Source organism: Anabrus simplex, chromosome 6 (genome assembly GCF_040414725.1).
Source record: "Anabrus simplex isolate iqAnaSimp1 chromosome 6, ASM4041472v1, whole genome shotgun sequence".
NCBI lineage: Eukaryota > Metazoa > Arthropoda > Insecta > Orthoptera > Tettigoniidae > Anabrus > Anabrus simplex.
In genome coordinates, this window is record NC_090270.1 from 340,688,683 (window position 1) to 340,713,393 (window position 24,711).

Below are 24,711 nucleotides of genomic sequence, written 5' to 3' on the forward strand. Positions count from 1 at the left end.
GGTACATTCACATCATTGTTATGCTCACGTACCCATGGTACCTGATGTGGGAGTAAGCTGTTTCACAGAATATCAATATGTCGGTTATCGCCTTCAAATCAATACAGGTACATTCAGTTCACTGCTATGCTCACGTAACTATAGTGCGTGATCTGGGAGTAAGCTGTCTCACAGGCTATCAATATGTCGGATATCGCCTACAGATCAATACAGGTACATTCAGATCACTTCTATGATCACGTAACTATAGTGCGTAATCTGGGAGTAAGGTGTCTCACAGGCTATCAATATGTTGGATATCGCCTACAGATCAATACAGGTACATTCAGATCACTGCTATGATCACGTAACTATGGTCTGAGAGAGACACAATATTTCTCAAATAATTAATGTATTATTCGTTTATTACATACATATACATCTGTAGTCTATTATAGACTGTTATGCCTTTCGGCGTTAAGTCTGCAAGCCCCTGTGAATTTACTAACCACCGCTACAATCCTCTATTTGTAGCTAGTTCTGTGGCCTCCTGTCGTGTTATACATTTTTATTTAAATCGTTAAAAACTGAGTCTATCCATCGTCGTCTTGGTCTCCCTTTACTTATCTTACCCTCCATAACAGGATCCATTATTGGTAACCTATCCTGTTCTGTTCACCTCACACACATGATCCCACCACCAAAGCCCATTTATGCGTACAAATTCATCCATCGAGTTCAGTCCTAACTTGGCCTTTATCTCCTCATTCCGAGTACCCTTAGGCCATTGTTCCCACCTGTTTGTACCAGCTGTCCTTCTCGCTATTTTCAAGTCGCAAATAATTTAGCAAGTATATTTTCAGGTCTACATTTTAGTATCTAGTCATGTAAAAGATCCCTCTGAGAATATTTACGCAAAACTTCATAAAATTCCGTCCAGCGGTTTAGACATGACGCCGTTTCGGAAGACAGACAGACAGACATAGAGAAGATTATAATCTCTACTACCTGTAAAGACTCCATTCAAGTTTATTCATCTAATAATGCCATTCCAAGGCATCTCACCAGTGACAGCTCGGATCATATCGCGTAGTTAAGCAGCTCGTCTCCTTACTCCCAAGTTTTCCTAGCCCAAAGATTGGAATATTATAGAACACTACTCTTGTGGCGGAAATCACTCAGAACAGATCATGTTTCTTTCCTTTGAATCCCCTCCAGTTCTCGAATCCAGTTATCCCATACACTGAAACCATACTCTACTTGTGGTCTTACCAGTGACCTGTACGTCCTCTCATTTACACCCTTACTACAACCCATAAATAGCTTCATGACCATACGAAGAAGTCATTAACCTTTATTTACAACGTAGTTCCTTATATTCTTAACATCTCCAGTAGGTACTTAAAATGATCCCTATTGGATCCTTTCACTCCATGAACGCAATAATTATTAAATCTGAGAGGACTTCCGTCCGCCTCTGTGGTGTAGTGGTTAGTGTGATTAGCTATCATCCCCGGAGGTCCGGGTTCGATTCCCGGCTCTGCCACGAAATTTGAAAAGTGGTACGAGGGCTGGAACGGAACCCACTCAGCCTCGGAAGGTCAATTAAGTAGGGGAGAGTTCGATTCCCCGCTCAGCCCTCGTCGAAGTGGATTTCCATGGTTTCCCGCTTCTCCTGCAGGCAAATGCCGGGATGGTACCTACCTTAAGGCCCAGTCCGCTTCCCTCTTCCTTGTCTATCCCTTCCAATCTCCCAATCCCCACACAAGGCCCCTGATCAGCATAGCAGGTGAGGCCGTCTGCGCGAGGTATTTGTCCTCCATCTCAGTTGTATCCCCCAAGCCAAAGTCTCGCGTTCCAGGTCACTGCCCTTGAGGCAGTAGCTGAGTCCGAGAGAAAAGATAACCCCGGAGGGTAAACGGATAAAGAAAGAAAGAAAGAAAGAAAGAAAGACAGACAGACAGACAGACAGACAGACAGACAGACAGACAGACAGACAGACAGGCAGGCAGGCAGGCAGACAGGCAGACAGACTTCTACCTGGTGAAACTTACAACTTGACTTTTGATCCCCTTTTATCATCTCTGGGCTAGCGGCAACATGGGTACCTCGGCTCCTGGTAAGTGGTTGAATACCACTGCAGTTGCTATTAAAAGACGCCGCATTGCCACATGATAACAGCGGGAAACATTCATGCTACGATACTACTGAGAGATAGTGGAACATCATTTGGTAATCTGATTAGATATGGTTTTTGAATCTGAAAAAAGGAGGAGGAGGAGAAGCTGACTATAAACTTTAGCTGAATATTTTTAAGTCCCCAAATACAAACACGACCTAAAGGAACGAACACATTTACATAGATATCCTTGGATACTTAATACACTGAGTTTTATTTACACTTGCCAATAATTGGTTGCACGCTTACGGTTTTGGAAGGAATTTCTACGATAAAATTCGCTATAAACTGCTGCAAACGTTTCTTGTCACTTTCCTAGCATCATAGAACTATGGGAGATAATTCACAGAATGTGTACAGCACAGATATCACATTGTCGATGCCACAATGACAATTGAACATACAGTATTTTGATATAATGTCCTGCGTTCCTTAATTCTGAGAATGGGCAGGAAAGCAAATCCTACGTATCTGCTACGTGTCTCGCTAGTTTTGGCTCGAGATTTATATTTCTTTATGGCTCTTGAGAGACGTCAGACTGTCAGAAATTTTCCTTATCACGAAGTGCTTTGAACTTCCAGTAAATCTACTGACTGGGTCCCTTCTGGTAAATGAGTCTTATTAAATGTCAAGTGAATGCGCAATAATTCGACACCACAACAACCGGGCAAGTTGGCCCGCGATACCCTCACCTTATCCATATATCTCCTTCACCGTAACACATATGCCGGCCTGGGAGACGGCGTTATCGTCTAAGAGGCCCGCCTCCCCCTTCGGGGGGAGGAATGAAAACGTTTTAGTAGTATTTATAGGTCATGGGAATAAAATTACTTTTGCCAGTTAAACTCAGGATTACGATCGTACTCCATCTCACCTTTCAAATCACCCTCATGTTTGTAGCAAACTCGGTATATGAAACTGGGCCAAGCAGACACGAGTATAGAAGGCGGTGATACTTAAGTACCGCCTTTAGGATTTAATAGCTCTTCCTTGGAAGTCGCGGAAGAACACATAAAGATGTGCAAGGTCCCTTAAAATATAAATAATCTGCTTCACTAGCAGCGCAGACGCATAACTAATCGATAACACGCGTACTCTAATAAAACTGGCAGCTACGTCTGTTTTGCATAGAATGATTAACGAGATTCTGGAGGACCGACGGCAAATTGCAAGTTAAAAATATCGCCTCTCTCATTTTTCTTTTTACTGCCCGCTTTGCGATTCATTTACATGCAATAGCAGCTATAGCTATGAGTTGGGACAGTCAACTAGCTCAGACAGAAAAAAAAATCAATGATTCTGACCGTAAATGGTTTCTTTTAACGTTACTCCAATTTCAAAGCCAAGAATAACGGCCGAGAGGATTCGTCTTGGTAAGCACCCGTCAACTCGTAACCTGCCTAGCAGCGGTTTCTTCAAAGAAAAGAAATCAATCACTACTGATCTGCATTTAGGGCACTCGGCCAGGTGGCAGATTCGGTACTTGTTGTGTTCGTAGTATTTTCTTAAATAACTGCAAAGAATTTGGAAAGTTATTGAACATCTCCCTTGGTAAATTATTCGAATCTCCACTTCCTGTCCGGCTCCATGGCTAATTGGTTAGCGTGCTGGCCTATGGTCACTGGGGTCACGGGTTCGATTCCCAGCAGGGTCGGGAATTTTAACCATAATTGGTTAATTTCGCTGGCACGGAGGCTGGGTGTATGTGTCGTCTTCATAATCATTTCATATTCATCACTACGCGCAGGTCGCCTACGGGAGTCAATTCATAAAACCTACACCTGACAAGCCTAACTTGTCCTTGGACACGCCCGGCACTACAAGCCGTACGCCATTCCATTACTCCACTTCGTATAAACGAATATTTGCCCCAATTACCCCTCCAAGTTTATATTGTGATCTTTCCTACTTTGAAAAACACCACTCAAACTTATTCGTCTACTAATGACATTCCATGCCTTTTCTTTTTCTGAGAGAGGATGGTTGCCGAATAAACTTCCTCTTCTAACAGGAATCGCCTCCACTTACGTAAACTGGAGAAACCGTTTATATGATGGTCATGGTGTGGGACAGACCCAGGAGCGTAGCCAAAGGTGGGTGGTGGGGGGTAGGACCCCCCCCCCCATTGAAATTTCACAAAAATAAAATAAACATAAACAATAAACTTAATAAATGTTCAGAGACATCACTCTAGAACCAACAGATCTGTTTAATTTATTTTGTAAGAAGCCTTGAAAGTTGGATTTTAGATTGTAGGCAGAACATACAATTCGCTGTAACATTTTTGTCCTTGATCATATTGTTCTTGATCTGTATTTTAATGGAAGATGTTTTAGTGTACTGCAATCTGAATATCAATATAATTAATTTGTATCAGTGTCCTTATAATGAATGACAAGAATTGCTTGCGTGCACCACACCTCATTGTGTTCTATCATCGTTCTGTAACTAACCCCCCCCCCCCCCCATCGGCCGATCCTATAGCTCATTCCACGTTAAGAAAACAGTACTCTTATTATGGACCTACAAGGAGTGAACACACCCCCTCTGGGACACCCGTAATTCCTCGTCACTAAGGATATTATAAGGTACTTTGTAATGTATAATGAAAGATAGAAATTAAGTGAAAAAACCTCAACACAACAAGAACAAATAGATTAGCTAAAGCACAAATATTAACATGGGATATCTACGAAAAGAAATGTCTATCAATAAATCCAAAAATAAAACACTCCAACACAGTTATAAAACCGGAAGCTACATATGCAGCAGAAACACTTTTTCACCTGAATAAACAATCAAAAACTGACAGACTTCAGAAAATTGAAAGGAGGATTGGAACAACCTGCATCAACACAAAATACCAGAAAGATGGTCAGTGGAGGATTAATACCTAACAAAGTCGTGTACAAAGAGCTAGAACCCATTACATATACTATGCGTAAGAGGAGACTGGGATTCTTTGGAGATATCATGAGGATGCAGGATTCGAGACTTCTGAAACAAGTAGTACAACACAATGTAGTCTCAAAGAATACCACAAGAGGATGTAAATGGATCAAAGAAGTAAGAGACGATCTGAAGGAAATAAGCCTTACAACAGAAGACACCACAAATAAGATAAACAAACCTCCGCTTTACCTTTACACGAAACAAACCAACAACACGCACATTTTTAACTGAGTAAAGCGAGCGAAGATCGGAGCGTTTGAAGAAGTACTGAGAGGACCGCAAAGCTCAAACAATCCCTTCAAGGAGACCTGAACGATGGACTGACTAAAAACATCCTATGCGGTCATAAAAGAAGAAGAAAAAGATATATAATAAGAATGAGGCATTTTTGCCCGTGAGTTATTAAAATAACTACATATCATTTCCTTTTTCTTAAATACCTTCGTAGGGAGGAAGCACAATGACGGGAACAGCCGTCGCTTCGTTGCCTTCCTTCATTTTCCTTCTTCTGCGTCGCTCTGCTACAAGCATCGTGTAGTCCCTCAATTTGTGGACCGCACTCCTGTAGTGAAGTCATCTACAGTATTTATTTGTTGTGTCTGTTTTCTAGTCTTTATTGCCTGGATACATTTGTTAAACACAATTTATTGCCTCCCTCACACCATTCGCCTTACACTTCAATTCTCAGGTTTTTTTATGTGCCGTAGTTTACCCCCGTCCCCTTATAGTTCATAAAAATATTTTGTAGCTTTCTTTCTTCCGCTTTTTGTCTTGAACTTTACTGAAATTCACAAATGCATGTGCCGCCGTTTTCCCATCTCGGTGTTGAGCAGAGTCGTTCGATATGGCAACCCTGTTGTCGTAAGAGCAATACCGTTTTCTTAACACGCAATGAGCTATAGCTACGTTACTGACCGGTCCTTACATCTAGGCATCATGTACGGTCGTTGGCAACCTGTCTCGAGAGAATTCGGAAATGGTGCACGCCTCAGACGCTGTTTAAAGGTACACAATCAGGCGGAGGCTGAACAATATGTTTTTTTTTTTTTTTTGCTAGGGGCTTTACGTCGCACCGACACAGATAGGTCTTATGGCGACGATGGGATAGGAAAGGCCTAGGAGTTGGAAGGAAGCGGCCGTGGCCTTAATTATGGTACAGCCCCAGCATTTGCCTGGTGTGAAAATGGGAAACCACGGAAAACCATTTCCAGGGCTGCCGATAGTGGGATTCGAACCTACTATCTCCCGGATGCAAGCTCACAGCCGCGCGCCTCTACGCGCACGGCCAACTCGCCCGGTGAACAATATTTTCGGTAGGTAAATTACGTGTGTCATCGTGCATTCCTCCTGGTTAGTTATGGCAAACCCAGATCCTGTCAACACGGGAACAACTTTTTTCAAATTATTCTCGAACTACATCGCCCCCATTTCAAAGTAGATAAAGGCCCATTAGGGATGAAGCTTTTATTAATTCCAGTTTCCACCATTTAGTGCAGATAAGTAGCATGTCGTCCGCTTCTGTGGTGTAGTAGTTAGTGTGATTAGCCGCCACCCCAGGAGGCCCGGGTTCAATTCCCGGCTCTGCCACGAAATTTTAAAAGTGGTACGAGGGTTGGAACGGGGTTCACTCAGCCTCGGGAGATCAACTGAATAGAGGTCGGTTCGATTCCCACCTCAGTCATCCTGGAAGTGGTTTTCCGCGGTTTCCCACTTCTCCTGCAGGCAAATGCCGGGATGGTACCTAACTTAAGGCCACGGCCGCTTCCTTCCCTTTTCCTTGTCTATCCCTTCCAATCTTCCCATCCCCCTTCACATAGCAGGTGAGGCCGCCTGGGCAAGGTACTGGTCATCCTCCCCAGTTGTATCCCCCGACCCAGAGTCTGAAGCTCCAGTACACTGCCCTTGAGGCGGTAGACGTGGGATCCCTCGCTGAGTCCGAGGGAAAAACCGACCCTGGAGAGTAAGCAGAGGAAGTAAGTAAGTAAGTAAGTAAGTAAGTAAGTAAGTAAGTAAGTAAGTAAGTAAGTAAGTAAGTAAGTAGCATGTCGGTTTGTCATTCTTGTAGCATAATAATACCAACAATAATAATGCTATTAGTTTTACGTTTCAACTAACTACGTTTACAGTGTTAGGAGATGCCAAGGTGCCAGAATTCCTTCTTCCAGTAAATTTACAGACACGACACTGGCGAATTGGAGTACCTTAAAACACCACCAGAGTGAGCCGGAATCGAACCCGCCAACTTGAGCCTCATTTATTCCATTCTTGACCCGGTCCCCATACATGAACAACGTAACATTAAGCAATTCCCGCAATTGTGCCGATAGTTGGAGGACTAAAGGGCACGGAATGGTTTCAAATTGTGAGTCTTGGATAGCTCTATCCAACTAAGAAACTAATTTTGAAAACCATTTCCGGTTTTTTTAACGTGTTCGACGCATTGGCTGAATGGTCAGTGTTGAGGCCTCGTTTCATGACCGGGTCTGGGATTTTAATCGCCTCTGATTAAATCGTTTGGCCCGGGGACTGGGTGTCTGTGTTTGTCCCAACACCACACACCACACTACCAACCACCACAGAAACACACAATAGTGATTACATCCCTCCATATAGGGTTGGCGTCAGGAAGGGCATCCGGCCGTAAAACAGGGCCAGGTCTACATGTGCGACCCCACTGGTGTGGGAAGAGGAAGACACTTGTTTAACTTCGTGCCGACACAAACAGTTTTTATGGCGACAATGGGATAGGAAAGGCCTAGGAGTGGCAGGGAAGCGGCCATGGCCTTAAGGTACAGTCCCAGCATTTGCCTGGTGTGAAAATAGGAAACCACGGAAAACAATCTCCAGGGCTGCCGACAGTGGGGATCGAAACCGCTGACTCCCGGAATCAAGCTCAAAGCTGCACGCCCCTAACCGCACGGCCAACTCGCCCGGTCGTTTTCTTTTTTATTCAAATCCTAGCCAAATTAACTATTTACATAATTCTTTCTGTATAGTGTTCGTTGGTTGAATATCCTCAGGAGTTTTGATTTTTGAAAAATATCCATACCAAATGTAGTTGTAAGGGCTTAAGTGAAATACTGCATTGTCTCACATTAGCGCTCGTAGTGGTAAAAAAAGGCGAACTGCCATTCTAATCGACCGGATAACGATGATTAAGAAAAAGATTGTAATTTTTAGGAATAAATAAATAAATTAATAATTTATTTTCATATCTTTATTCTATTTTAAGCATCTAAAATTCGTAGCTCACATCCCTAGGGTTTTCAATATTGAGTTGTTTGTTGCCTGAATGGCTAGAACTGTGGATTTTTCTATCATTCGGAATAACTTCTTCGTTACATAAATTACTTCGTGCTCATGTCTTTGCATGGTTGTAAGTCTATTAAGTAAAGTGTGTCGTTGTGTTGAGTTTTTAATTTTTTTTATTACTGTGTGGTAGATATGCCAAAATGAAAGCGTAAATTCAGTAAGCTCTAGAGAAAGAAATTAGTAACGATAAGCATTATTGCTGTGGAAGTGAATTAATATTAAATGCAATGGCTGGCAGGAGTTAGGATATTATGTACTTTGTATGTATTATGCACTGGCACAGAAAATTTATTCTCAGGAATTTCTGTCTCCTCTTTTTTCCAAGCTGAGATCTGGCTCCCGTAAATAGTAGTAGTAGTAGTAGTAGTAGTAGTAGTAGTAGTAGTAGTAGTAGTAGTAGTAGTAGTAGTAGTCAAATAGTTCAATGTCCCGCTAACATATATATTATACTTGGGAGGACGTTGATCTGATAAAGAGCGGTGGTGGCCTTAATATTACAGTAAGGTACAGGCCTTGAATTTGTTGGGAGATCATCTCTCAGGTTGCCGATTGAAAAGTTGGATTCAACCGTCTCCCGAATGGACACTAGTAGCTACAGGACCCGTGCCATGTAACCAACTTCTACTTTTTCTAGTAGCACTAGTAGTGTGGTTTTTTCATGTATCTGGAATTCGAGTAGTACAGTATTGAGGAATTCTAAGATTATTGCATAGTGTGCGTGTGTTTTAAGGTGTCAGGTCTACGCAAATCTGGAGTCTCGGAAAGTCGTCAGCGATTCAAATATATTAGTTGCAAAACAGTGATATGAAGGAGGGTTCTTCCTTGCCTTGAAAGGGGAAGTCACGGAGTAGTGGTTGTTATACTAATTAGGTAGTCAGGAAGGAAATACCGGACGTCTTACGAAACCTCTGAGCATGACCACTCCCAGTCACAGCTACGTGCAATTCTAACTGTTAATAGATGCCTGGCTGCTTAGCAGATGTAGAATTAGCATAATGGCTTTCGGTTCAGACGGACCTGGATTCGATTCACGGCCGAGTCCTGATTTTAGGCATGCCTAGTTAATTCCTGCGACTTGTAGACTGGGTGTTTGTATTTATCTGAACATAAGTAACCGCCCTCATTTGAAATGAAAACGTAATTGAAAATTATAGCATATACAATTAATTTAAGTAACAAGTATGAAAAATAATACAAACTGAGGATGGATGCATGTCATTCCAGAATAGTAATAGTTCTTTTTCTTATTTTTATTATTCGATACTATGGCTGGATAAATACCAGTTTTACGGCCGGATGCCCTTCCTGACGCCAACCCTATTTGGATGTTTGTATTCACTATTACATGTCTCTGCGATGGTTTGTAGTGTGACGAGTTGTATGTTAATGAATACGTGCATTAAGACGCACACAAACGCCCAGTCCCCGAGCTAGAGGAATTAACTAGATCTGGCTAAAATCCCCATGTTGGTCTGAAATCGAACCCGAAGTCCTCTCGATCGAGTACCCTTGCACTGACCAATCAGCGAAGGAGTTGGACCATGTTCAATCAAAACTGAAAGCCACAAAATTCTGGTAAAAGGAAGATCAACTATTCACTGGTACCGTGAAACAGATTTCCTCCATACACACAGCTCTCAGAGATAAACGAAGAATCCAGTTCCTTTAAATTTCAGAAGAAAGAAGTTGTAGCTCAGTTCGCCGCAGGTCACTAGCGTGCCCAAACTGCTCCCAACTTACGAAATATGAACTTGTTCACATCAAAGTTCTGTCTTTTAAAAATATATAATAAGGACGGTTCACTATCTTTTTTTTCTGAACTAAAATGTCGCACAACGTAATAGTGGAAAGAGCTAGGATATACAAGTAGTGGCCGTGGCGTTAATTAAGGTACAGCCCCAGCATTTTTCTAGCGTGAAAATAGAAAACCATGGAAATTCAATGTTAGGGTTGTCGACGGTTGGCTTCGAACTCAACATCTCCCGAAATAAAGCTACAAGTACTATGTCGCTAACTCCCTCGGACTGTACAGAAATACGAATGCAAAGTGTAGGCTACTTCGAAATTTAGCTAAACAAAATTACAATATAAGTGAAAGTCTTCATGAGACCTTCTGTTTACAACTAACAATTTGTCTGTTCAGCTTTTACTGAAAATACAGATAATTCAATATGCAGAGAATCTATCCATCGTGATAGACTAATATCTTTCTACTGGAATAATAATTTTTACGTCCAGGATCTTACAATATATCCATGCTTTACTCAGTTTTACTCTCTCCATAAGGAATACGTTTCTAGAAGTTTTACCTCCCAGTAATCTCAGTCTCAAGTTTTTGACAACTTTCTCGGAAGAAATTATGGTTTCCTTTACAATTGGCTGTACATCCCACATACACCGATAGGTCTTAATGCGACGATGGAATAGGAAAGAGCCAGAAGTCGGAAGTGACAGTGGCCTTAATTAAGGTAAGGCCCCAGCATTTGCCTGCTGTGAAAATGGGAAACCACGGAAAACCATCTTCAGGGGTGCCGACAGTGGGGTTCGAGCCTATTATCTCCCGAATTCAAGCTCACGACTGCGCGCCTCTAAGGGCATGGCGAACTCACTCGGCGATTGTATTTCCATTGCTCTGTTTTCAGATTGACTGCTGCACGGAAATGCATTTTTTCCTTGCAATTTGCTTTACGTCGCACTGACACAGATAGGTCTTATGGCGACGATGGGACAGGAAGTTTCTAGGAGTGGGAAGGAAGCGGCCGTGGCCTTAATTAAGGTACAGCCCCAGCATTTGCCTGGCATAAAAATAGGAAACCACGGAAAACCATCTTCAGGGCTGCTGACAGTGGGGTTCGAACCCACTATCTCCCGAATACTGGATACTGGCCGGACTTAAGCGACTGCAGCTATCGAGCTCCGTGCACGAAAATGAAAGCTGGGTGGATTCAAGATTCGGTATTCCTAAGTTGGAAGTAAGAGACGTGAGATTAGCGAGAATGATTGATGGTAAAACAGAAGTAGCTAACACTGACAGGAGGATACTCGTGATAAGGACATGGCGGCTAGGATAGGAATGAACTCCATCGATAATAATAATTTCGTGTGGCTATGTCTAGCCGGGTGCAGCCCTTGTAAGGCAGACCATTCGATGAGGGTGGGCGGCATCTGCCATGTGTAGGTAACTGCGTGTTATTGTGGTGGAGGATAGTGTTATATGTGACATGTGGCATGTGAGTTGCAGGAGTGTTGGCGACAGCACAAACACCCAGCCCCCGAGACATTGGAATTAAACAGTGAAGGTTAAAATCCCCGACCCGACCGGGAATCGAACCCGGGACTCCTTGAACCGAAGGCCAGTACGCTGACCATTCAGCCAACGAGTCGGACAACTCCATCGATGAAGTGTGGTCATGAACGGGGTAATGTGGTGAGGTCTTGCGAGGCGAATGGTGGAGGATAGTTTATCTGAGAGAAAAAATACAAGGAGAGTAATAGAATCACAGGGAGGCCAAGGCATATATGTAGTCGTATGTGTGTATGTGCGTATGTACGGGTTTACTTTCTAAGAATGAGGTATTTTTATTCTGTAACCTATCTATAAATATTCCGGTCCATTATTACCGACATAAAATCCGAACGGTTGTTCAGATATCATTCTTAGTTAGCTTTATCACAAAGTCAGATTATTGACCAGCTCTAGCCCGTCTCTTGAGTTCATCTTAATTACCTTCCGCATTTTCTACCGTTTCATTAACAATATACACACTGAACACTTTCGAGATGCAATTTACTTTACATGCTATTAAATGAAATTTCAACACGAGACTCTGGCATTGATTTACGGCAGATACTTTAACAAAACAGTATTTATTGATTTCCAAACATGTCTATCAAGACATTTGAATCCATAACTCCTTTATATGGCGGTTTCGAGAAACAGTAAGGCTATATTGTTCATGTGGCGCCTCTCCTATCTTATCCCAAACAGAATTACTGCCCAAATTGGACGACTACAAGCCAGTGTCCAAGTCGGCCCCATTATCTGTCATTATCTCGGCTTGTTTGTGGTCAATATATGGGAGAGAGAAAGAGAGGGAGAACACTTGGTTTGAGCCTAGATTCTGAATTACGTCTGCAGCGAAGTTAGCAAGACCCAGTTACAAGAAAGGCAAGGAAAATGCAGAGAACGTTCCATAAAGCTTGTACTAATAATTAAACACTCATCAAAAAAGGTGAGTGAAATGCTGTCTTCAATGCTACATACAGTACATATGCATACTCGTGGCGCCAGAACTCTTGGCCAGCAAAAACTGGTGAGATGGACTGCGGATAGTGGAATGGCACGTGGTCAGCAAGATGACATCTTCAGGCGTACTGCTTGGCTTTCATGACCGGGTCCGCTGTCTCTCGTACCGCGTTGTTCCTCAGTTGCCTCAACAACCACAGTCCGATAATGAGACCTGGGACCTTCTAGTCAGACAAAGGCATTGCACTACTACTACTACTTCATCATCATCATCATCATCATCATCATCATCATCATCATCATCATCATCATCATATGCAGTTTCCAGCTGTTGGCCGGGTCTGCTTGGAACATAAGCCTCTCCATCTCCTCTTGTCTTCCCACCACCTCTCCCTCTTCACTCTCGCCCAGTCCTCTCCTCTTCTCTGTACACACTCTTCTACTCCTTTTATCCACCTGTCTCTTGGTCTTCCACTTGGTCATTTTCCTGTTATCTCCATTTCGTGCGTCCTCCTGGGTATCCTTTCCTCCTCTGTCATTCTCTTCCTGTGTTCATACCATCTAAGTCTATCCTGTTCTGACTCTTGTTTTACTGTATCTCTAACCTTCTAATTTCTCTTCTTATGCATTCTTATCACTCCTATCCTGCTTCTCAGAATTTTTTTTTCATTTGCCTGTATCCTAGTCACAGCTCTGTGCCTCATTACCCAAGTTTCTGCTGCATATGGCAGAACAGGTACTTAGTACGTCCTGTATATCTCTCTTTTGTTTCTGTGAGGGACATCCTTGCTCCAAACCAGGCTTCTGCCACATTTCAGGAGCGCTCCTGCTTGTCTCCCATGCTCGATTGTTTCCTTTATCATTTCTTCCACTTTCCCCTATGATACTTCCTACTCTCTTCCTTTCTAAACGGTTTCTCTCCAAACATTATCCCTCTGGTAGGTCTCTCCTCGTTTCTAGGTGTGACCCCGATCACGCCCTTTTTGGCATTTAAATTTCATTAACAAGTCATCTGTAAACAATATCACTTTCATTTGTCCTTCCCCAGTTTCCTTGCAACCTTTGTCACTAGCTCGACCATCACTACAATGTAGAGTAAAGGTGACCGATTACTTCCTTAACTTATTCCAAACCTGTCTATTTTCTCTCGTGCTACTTTCACACAACTGACACTCACACGGTACATCTCCCTCACATCACCCTACATATCCTTATTTAATACTTAAATATAACAATAAAAGTAGAAGTACCTCGATACTGTTTCGGCAATAGGCTTGAGTGAGTGAAAATTTGGGAAAGAATTCACACTCACGATCACTGCAAATCGTTGTCCAGACCTAGAGAAAGTAAATTAAAGCTTGTATTCGTAGTTACTGTTGATATCGTGATCATAGCCCCGGGACCTCTAATTTTACGTAAATTCCGAAACACAAGGACACATTTTCATTTCAAAAATCCCACCAGTACCGGCCGGGAATCAATCACAGCTACCTTTGTTTTTGTTATGTGTTCTGCCTTTTTTTTTTTCAATTTGCTTTGTGTCGCACCGATACAGATAGGTCTTATGGCGACGATGGGATAGTAAAGGGCTAGGAGTGGGAAGGAAGCGGCCTTGGCCTTAATTAGTGTACAGTACATTTGCCTGGTGTGAAAATAGGAAACCACGGAAAACCATCTTCAGCGCAGCCGACAGTGCGGTTCGAACCCACTCCCGAATGCAAGCAGTATTGTTTTGTCTACCCCTTAGTCCTGTTTCTTCGTACGGGGCATGAGGTAAGATGAATTTATGTAGCATGTTTTTACGGCTGAATGCCCTTCCTGCTATGAGGGTGAAAATGAATGATTGTGAATGAAACTGGGAGCCTACGAATTGGAACTGTCCGGGCAAAGTGGAAAAATACAGAAAATCATTCTCAGCACAGCCAACGCTGAGGTTCGAACCCCACACGTTTCCCTAATGCAGAGCTTGGCTCCATAGCTGCAGAGCGTTAACATGCGCCGTCATTCCGTTTGACAACATGAACCTAACAATGGTAACTGTGAATTGAAACGTCAGTCACCACTGATCAGCATTTAGAGCAGTCGTCCAGATGACACATTCCCTAGCAGTTATATTCCTAGTCTTTTCTTAAATAATTGCAAAGAATTTGAAAATTTATTGAACTTATCTATTGGTAAATTATTCCAATCCCTAACTCCACTTCCTATAAGCGGATATTTGCCCCAATTTGTCCTCTTGAATTCCAAATTTATCTTAATATTGTGATATTTCCTACTTTTAAAAACCCACTCAAACCTATTCGTCTCCTAATGTCATTCCATGTCATCTTTCCAATGACAGCTCGGAACATACCACTTAGTCCAACAGCTCATCTCCTTTCTCCGCAATCTTCCCAGCTCAAACTCTGCACAACATTTTCGTAAGGCTACTCTTTTGTCGGAAATCAGCTAGAATAAATCGAGCTGTTTTTCTTTGGAATTGTTTAATTTCCAAATCAAGTAATCCTGGTGAGGGTCCCATACGCTGGAACCATATTCTAGTTGAGGTCTTACCAGATTTGGCCTCTCCTTCGCATGGAAGGAGAGTTAGAGCGCTTCACGGTAAAGTATAGGTGAGAGAATACAGAAGGAATGTGAGAAAATCCACGGGTAATAAAATACTAATTGGTATCGTTACTTTGTTTAAGAGACTTGGGACAACATGATGAACAGGATCGTTGACTTGTGTACTAGTGAGATGGTCTGTGGAAAGTGGAACGTGTACTTTCATGACTGGGTCCGCTGTCTCTCGTACCAGATAGTTCTCCACTAGTCTCAGTAGTCTCCACCCAAAGAGGGTGATCAGAGTGGCTACATCTCCTGAGATTACTTAGAGGTAAGACTGGAAAGGAAGCGGCCTTGGGTTATACGTCAGGTACCAGCCGAGTAGTGGAGAACCACAGAAAACAGGCTGAACGGGTGGGAAGCTAATTACTAGTCTCTTAGGCCCGGATTCATGAACGTCAGTTACTTCTGCTGTAATCTTGGATTTAAAAAACTCGGATAACGCTCACTTCTGTATCCACCATAGAATTTATTATCTCGGTTTACCAAAACTAAGTTTTCGTTTCAATCTGAGTTAGAACCGCAAATTTTCTTATTGAAGCACGGAAAACAAATGACTACATGCTGCCGCCACTACCATAATGTAAACAAGTTTTTGATTCAATTCGGGGTTTGCAAATAATTTGCATGAATCATGTCGGCTATTGAGCAGAAACGATGAAAGAAGCCTAATATGACTTTCCAAGAGAGTGAAATGTTATTGAATTTGGTGGCAGAAAGCATTAACAACATAGAGAATATTGTATATTTGTATATTGCATATTGTATATTTCACTCAAAGTATGAGGCAGTATTCCTTAATTCTTCATTTAAAAATCACCCAGTCGAGTGCCGTACAAGATATAAGCTATAATCAAGGATTCATTTTAGGCCTGTCTGTGTGTTGGGAATTCCAGGTTATGTTCGTTCACGGATAACACTTGACAGTGCCGAAGCTTTAGATAAACTAAAATGTGAATGAAAAACAGTCTCGTCGTAGTCCTCGAAATGTGTCGCACGTACTTTTACCCACCTAGGACGTCTACGAAGTGCCATCTTGGAAGGCTATTATCCTAGATTTCCCATTTTACCGACCCACCTACCTTCGGTAAAATTTTAAACCGAGATAATACCCGTTATCCGAGATCATGTTGATGGTGAATACGAGTCTTAGACTACGGATGGCAACTTAATGAGTTCTCATTCTCTCAGACTAAAATACACACAAAAATGTAAAATTGAATACCAAGCTAATGAAGAGCTCATGGAGTTCAAAATGTATGATTGTCAATGAAACTGGGTAAGGAGGTGCAATCACAAAATAATGATGATGTTTTGATTGTGAACATCTTGACTAATTTTACATATTTCCATTGACGGGGCCGAAAGTTTGTCCATAATAAAATTTTGAATGTGCCGGTAAATCTATCGACGGGAGGCTGGCATACCTGAGTACCTACAAACACAACTGCGCTGAGCTGCGATCAAACCTACGTACTTGGGCTCATGAAACCAGCGTCCTACCATCTGATCCACTCGTATATCCAGTCCTTAGCCCGAAGGTTGGTTTGATCCTGCCCAGCTTCATCATTAACTGTCACAGATAGTCTACGCGTCACTGAAGATATATACTAGGGAAATGAGTGAGGTAGTTTCCCGCTGCTTTCCTCACGAAGCTAAACGTTGCTTACTACGTATCAGTGACATATTCTCACCAACCGACCCTGACGTTGTTTGTTTGAGTCGTCAGGCCATAGACTGGTTTGATGCAGCCCTCCATGACACGATATCCTGTGCTAATCTTTTCATTTCTTCACTACTATATCTTACACCTGCTCTAATCTGCATGTCATATACCTTGTTCTACCTCTACCGTTCTTACCGCCTACACTTCCCTCAAAAACCAACTGCACAAGTCCTGGGTGTCTTAAGATGTGTCCTGTCATTCTATCCCTTCTTCCAGTCAAGTTTTGCCAAATCGATCCCCTTCCTCCAATTCGATTCAGTATCTCTTAATTCGTGATTCGATCTATCTCACCTTCAGCATTCTTCTGTAACACCACATTTCAAAACCTTCTATTCTCATTTTTCCGAACCCATGAGCGATATTTTCACACCATTCACAAGAGGAAGTGCCTGCGTAAGGAATGGCACAACTAGCATCGCTCACACCTCAGTCACTTGCATGTTATCAGTGCCAAGGGTGAGACACACAATGAAAGTAACAAATTTGATCCAACTCATACCTGAAGACGCTAGGTCTTGCACCCAAAGCCTCTGATCAACTTAGTCTTGCTAATCATATTCTGAATAACTTATTTTTTAATAACTTTTCAGGAGTATTCGATGGGTTAGCACTGTAGAATCATTTTCAGTCCATTCTTCTAGAACAGATTTTTGTACACTACATCAAGAATTGGAACATTAATTTGTCTGATAGAGTTCTATGAAAGATTTGATTATTTAAGGAAGGAATGACTAGTGGAACCCGGTAAATCCCTGTTGCAACCAAAGTTTCCTTGTTCTCTTGACGGTAGACTATATATTGCCCTCGCCAGGTGCTGTTGGCACAGTTCATAGTCCTTCACAGCTACTTAGCAATCTACTCTCTGCACAATGAAGGCCACGCTAATTGTCCTCCTGTGTGTCACTCTCCTCGCTGTAGCGAACAGTCATCCACTTGAAGGTAAGAACTTATTTAAACATTTCTCACTACAAACTTCCTAACACACGGTCTTTGGTCGGTTTTAAGCTTGAACATAAGAATTACCTCTGAACATATTGCCGCTCCGAAAATCACAGCTTGGAACTCCACTTGGTTAAAACACAATATCCAATTCGAACATAGTAGGTACTTCAGGCGTGTAGTAGATCACTGGCAAGTCCCTGCGTGAATAAAAAATGCAGCCGAAAGTAAGCTCAAAGTTAGTGATTTCTGACCCATTCTCTCCCTGCATCACATATAATTTCTTTAGTGAATTAATGAAATATTTCGGCATATATTTTTAGATTTTTAGTCCGCAAAATAGTTTTCAAATTCCTAATTAAATTGGCAAATCATTCCTTAAGGAACGCGTCCTAGAAACAAACCTTTGATGTTCAGTAAGTTAAAGTCATTTTTACATGCTTTTCTTTAAGTCCTGCATTTAAAAAACTTACAAAAATATCGATGATAAAATTCTCCTTGCCGGGCTGAGTGGCTCAGACGGTTGAGGCGCTGACCTTCTGACCCCAACTTGGCAGGTTCTATCCTAGCTCAGTCTGGTGGTATTTGGACTCCTCCAACACGGCAGCTTCGTTTCAGTAGATTTACTGGTAAGTATAAGAACACCTGCTGGACAATATTCCGGCACCTTCGCGTGTCCGAAAACCGAAAAAGTAGTTAGTGGGACGAAAAGACAATAATATTACTGTATTTATAAAATAGTCCTTCATTTTGGTCCCGGTAGTACTCGGGGCCTGACATTTTTCAGACAACCACTTTGTGTCAAAATTTGTACAGGAGAGTGTGTTAGCTGTTTTGTGATCTTCTTTGTATTCCACGCATCATTTTGTTAATTTTAATTGGTAATTTTTTCAAAGTCACTACAATTCGTATATTATCTCAACTTCCGGGGCTTTGTGTGTGTGTGTGTGTGTGTGTGTGTGTGTGTGTGTGTGTGTGTGTGTGTGTGTGTGTGTGTAAGTAATAGACCACGCGTTTACGCCTTAAAGCATTCATGCTTTCTCAATATATCATTTGTATAGTAATGTATACTTTTACTTTTTTTTTTTTTTTTTTTTTTTTTTGCAATCTGCTTTACGTAGCACCGACACAGATAGGTCTTGCGGTGACGATGGAACAGGAAAGGCCTAGAAGTGGGAAGGAAGCGGCCGTGGTTTTAAGTAAGTTACAGCCCCAGCATTTGCCTGGTGTGAAAATGAGAAACCACGGAAAATCACCTTCAGGGCTGCCGACGGTAGGGTTGGAACCCACTACCTCCCGAATTCAAGTTCACAGTCTTCGTAACTGCTGGGTTGAATCGCGTTTTTCAGCCCCCTTGTTCGTCTCCATAGCAGGTAACCTACGTTATGCGTTCAATCTTGGCTCAGTTCGATGGTAGTTGATTGTGCTCAGACTCGTCTACATAGATATACCGACACGTAAAAGAATTCCTTCGGGACAAATTTCAGACACTTCAGTGTCTCTGTAAACCGTAAAAGTAGGTACCAGAACGTAGGAACATTCTTGTTATTATTCTTACTCTTATTTCGAACTCGACAACTAAGGACCACGAAGTTCGACCATTTTTGTGTCGAGTTGGCCTTGATGAAGGCCCAGTAATCTTGCTTTCTTTGACTACGCTGTTCCTTTTATTCCTTCGTTCACTACTTTATACAGGAAACCTTTACGTCTTAATATCCTTCTGACAAGGGGGCATTCCCTACTCGTCACCACCGATTTCGCTCAAATTTATAGAACTGCAGGGCTTGACTAGAAATTAAAGTACCCGAAGTGGGAACTCCAGATGGCCAAGCGTAGAGAAAATAAAATTAAAAATGTTGACGCGTCTCTCACACCGTATAAGCCGCGTACGTTAGCACGTACGCCAAGCAGTAGTTGACGTAGCGGTAAGAGCTCGGACTAGTAATTAGATGGTCGTGTGTTCGACACCCGTGTGCAGACTTTTTTTAACAAGTTTTATATTATTAATTTTCCAATTAAGCAAAGCGGTGAATAATTTATTTCAATTATTTATATGCAAAAGGCATATAGAACGTCATTTTTTAATGAGCGTATAATTGTAGAAACTGTACAAAGTCTTTTCGTCCGCGCATTAATTACAATCCCTTGTTGGAAAGTCTGACAATGAAATCCGATTTTTTTACCTTTTCTATGCCTTTTGTGTATTAATAAATAAATAAATATATGAAATAAATTATTCAACTCTTTGCTTAATTGGAAAATGAATAATATAAAAGTTGAGATACAAACAGAAAAGTCTCCGCACGCGGAATCGAACCCACGACCAACGAATTACTAGCTCGAGATTTACCGCTATGCCAACTACTGCTCGGCGTGCGCACTAACGTAAGTGGCTTATAGGGTGCGAGAGCCGCGTCAACATTTTTATTTTTATTTTCTATACGCTTGGCCATCTGGAGTTACCACTTCGGGTACTTTCATTTTTAGCCAAGCCCTGCATGTTCTATAAATTTGAGCGAAATCGGTGGTGACGAGTAGGGAATGCCCCCTTGTGAGAGGTGATTGGTCTTTGATGTCACCTTCTGTTACTCCTAGTTCATGCACAGCGCGGTCACAGTGTCTTGATGTCTGTATTGTTCTAGTAAGTAAGAAGTTGGTTAGTCAGACTGGTTGGAAGCATCCTTGAGCTATGATCATAGGTTAGACGTATCTTCCCGTCGATATCTATGATCTTTTAACTGCATCTGTACAGTTTCCCGCTCGGGGTGGGAACGGTAGCAAAACATGCGCGGTGTTCTCTGCCTGTCGTAAGAGGCAACTTCAGAGTGTGGGTTATCGACCACGGGACCTTTCAGCTGAGTTCCGCCATTGCATCCACTTACTTGTCCCGGACTCCTCACCTTCATCTATCCTATCCGATCTCCCTTGGTCAACTCGTGTTCTTTTCCTACCCGACGCTATTAGGTTCTGAGGGCTACGGAGCCTTTCACTTGCACGCCCTTCGTGGCCTTTGTCTTTCTTTGGCCGATAGTTTCACTTCTCGAAGTGTCGCATACCTTCATTTTTTTTTATCTCTGATTAGTGTGATATAGAGGATGGTTGCCTAGTTATACTTCCTCTTAAAACAATAATTACCACCACCACCACCTGTACAACTCATGATGTGGTCGCCTTATGTATTAGTCCTTTTCTTTGGCTGGTCGCAATATCTTCCCTAATATCTTTCTCTCTTGCAGTAGCGACGATTAGGGGAGGCCGGGGGGGGGGGGAGTCAAGCCCTCCCCGCACTCTGTGGAGAAAACATTACAATTTTGTTCTGTTTTAGCCGCCTTTTCTTTTAAGTATAAGACGTTACTATCATCATCATCTATCCTGTGGTCGAGAAATGGCAGGTCGAATGAGGTAGATCGGGTAGATCAGTGTGAAGATAAGGAAGTACACAGTGAACAAGGTGATGTTTTACATCTCGATTGCTCTGCCTGTCTGGTAGCTTGCTGCAAGATATTCACCGTCACTCCATAAGTCATTTTTCAAGGACATTTACAATATTATTACCAATATTAAACAGTGTTTTCTCTAGTCTCCAAAATATATAGATTATACACGTTGTCTAGTTCTTTAGCTTATTTATATCCATTTAAATGATCGGTGCGCACGTGTTTCTGCAGATGTCACTTTGACAGCTTGATAGACCTTGTTCGGTATTTCAAAATGTTTCCTCCAAAGCGTGGGATATTTTTAATGGCTTAGTTTTCATACTCAGAAGTTAATCTTTCTGATGGGCTGCACATGGCAGATCTAAGCAGATTGTATTCTTGAAGAAATGTTTACATGGGAAAAGACAGAATGTCAGTGATTCGTTCAACGACTTGCCCAAAGGATGTCTACGTATGGCACAAAACCCTGCAGCTTAGAGTAATGGAGAGATTTCCACAGGGGCCGATGACCTACATGTTAGTCCCCTAAACAATAATGGTCATCATCATCAGCATCATCATCATTAGTATTTTCCATTTTAAATAATGCTAGTACGTCCGAACTGGACACCCTGGCTTTGAAGCAAAAACGCCGGAGATATTTATGGACCAGGAAAAAAGCAGAAGACTAACCTAAAATCCCAAGAATAAGGAACCACACAAGCAGTAAAAGGTTTTCGAGATTAGAAAAGTAAGCAACTTTACTGTAGATGTATACCTCAACTCTGAGTGACCTTTCCTCACATTTAATTTTTTTCTTCAGTATATGTCATTACCGGGGCAAATGATATTCCCACTTGGAATTAAGATATTAGCTTTATTAAAAAATAAAATGTAAACAAGTAAGTTGTGAAACAGAATAAGCCACACAAATTATTTTTCTAAACAGCACTCAGAATATATTGCAGAGTAGTTTTCAGAAAAGTTTAGTGCTTTTGGTTAAATACGAACAGAGGTATAGAGTTCTAAAATTGCATACCATGTTTGTGACTAAGAAAACAATCGCTCAAAATTATTTTCTAATTTTGATGCCAGAAATCAACTAGTTTATATCCCTAGAATCTGTGATATCAGGGTTTAAAAAAATAGGATAACTTTTGCGGAAATGTAATCACTAGTATTGAAGAATACTGAATCCTACCATGGTCTAGGGTTTAGCATGGTTGCCTCACGCCAGGTTGGTCCGGTTCGATTCGATTCAAGGCTCAGCCACATTTGAGGGAGTTTCTCACTCAAGTAATGCAATTTCACATAGAAGTGAAATAACCCCCGCTCCATACTCTGTACGATCCTGAACTTGATCATCCATGTCATTCCACTTTACCTTCAGCTGAATACGAAGATAATAATTATAATTTGATGTAGGTAAGTTATTGCTAGCCAGGTGTAGCCCTAAAGCAGACCTTCCGCCAAGTGTGGATACCATCTTCCATGTGTGGGAAACCTGTCTTAGTGTGGTGTAGAATGGTATTGGAGTGATTGGTGGGTGAGTTCGGGACAGAACAAACACTCAGACTCCGAGCCCAAGGAATTAAAAGTTTGTGATTAAAAATCCCTCAACCCGGCCAGGAATCGAACTCGGGATCCCGAAGATGGACGGTCGAGACGTTGACCATTGAGCCATGGAGCCGAACATTGTCGAGGAGATGTGGCGCTTTTGTTCCATTCGTAGCACCAGCGAATTATAGACGCCGCTACGGACACACATATACACAACAGTATGAGGTATGGCCAGAGCAGTGTAAAGATAGTATCGTTCCGGAGTCAGGGGCATGGCCAGGAAGGTGTAGGGGGTTCCTGGGCGTTGGAATATCCCCCCACCCCCACCCAACCATGGAATTTTGACAAAAATAAACAGAAGCTGACAATAAAGTAAATAAACATTAAGAGACATAATTGCAGAACCAACAGATCTGTTCAATCTATTTTACAAGAAGTCTAATTTTGTATTGTAAACTGAACATATTCGCTGCAAAACTGTTGACCTAGATCGTATTGCTCTGTATTTTAATGTAAGATTGTGCAAAGTACTGCAATCTGAATATCAACATCATTCACTTGTATCACTGCCCTTGCATGCGCGCATCACAAGCACCTCCATTGTGTTCTACCATTATGTTTTAACTGTAACCCCCTCGGCCGATCCTGGCTGCACTTCTTTCTTATAGAATACTGTTGATCGCAAATGTGAGCTGACACTGCATTAGTTTTGCAGCACCTGATATTGTCATTTTGATGATACTTCAAAAGCAGTACATTGAAGGTTACTGAATACTTCATATCTCTGTCCACAGAAGGCGTTGTCCGGCAACGTCGGGCGACCTGCGACTTGCTGTCTGGTCTCGGCGTCGCAGACTCAGCCTGCGCTGCGAGGTGCATTCTGATGGGGAAGAGAGGAGGCTACTGCGAGAAAGGCACCTGTCACTGCCGGAACTGATACGACTCTAAAGCAGATATTACCAACCAGTGTTCCCAGGCGCCAACTAGTAGCGTCAGCAAAAATTGAATAATGGACATAACACGAATCCAATAATATTCTATTCTGTACTTTGTATAACATTGTATTTAAACAAATTAAAATATTTCTCTTAAAATTGTTCACATGTTTCGAATATCAAGCACGAAGTTACAAGAGTATATTTGTAACAAGGCAATACTCCTTACAGGAACACAAATCATCACTCCTTCAATGGTTGTTGTCCTGTCTTTCCTACCCTTGTCATAACCATCATGTTACAGTTCCAGTTTCCTGGGTACTCTTGGCGAGCCTCTTCCATTCTGATTGAGATACGTTCTCTTGTTACTGAGACGTCCTCCAGTGTCCTTCCCCGATCTGCAATGTCCACCTTTACGACGTCGATCAGTGGGTTCTTGGTCTTCCCACGATCCGTTTCCCTACTCTTGCCGTACCGATCCCAATTCTGTCTACCAGGGAGAGGGTGTTCTCCTTTAGGTGACCTCCCCTCCAATCCGACGGGGTAGAGAATGAAAGTGTTACAAATAAACGCAGTCATTTTAGAGCACCCTCGCGGTCTACGCACGTTTAGAAAGGTAATGTGTAATCACGTAATACATAATAAAAATTTATAATCATTACATTGGCGTACCTGCGTCTCATTTCACCTAGCACATTTAGTTATTGATATAAGCTGTTGTGCCACCTGCCAGTGGTTGACGGGTTAGCTTCCTAGTGAGTGGAAACAAAAGCGAGGGACCGCAGTTGACGTTTGTCAACAATAATCAGATTAAATGTTGACCATGAGCAAAGGACCAATTTGCAGTTACTTGGGTAAGGGCA

At 42.1% G+C, this 24,711-nt stretch overlaps 1 protein-coding gene across 1 annotated transcript; it reads left to right on the forward strand.

The window, feature by feature from the left end:
- Positions 1-17,800: 17,800 nt before the first annotated feature.
- Def (Defensin) lies at positions 17,801-23,853 on the forward strand. The gene is made up of 2 exons (XM_068228137.1): positions 17,801-17,937; positions 23,708-23,853. The coding sequence occupies exons 1-2, from the start codon at positions 17,868-17,870 to the stop codon at positions 23,848-23,850; spliced, it is 213 nt and encodes a 70-aa protein (XP_068084238.1). The 5' UTR covers positions 17,801-17,867; the 3' UTR covers positions 23,851-23,853.
- The last annotated feature ends 858 nt before the right edge of the window (positions 23,854-24,711 follow it).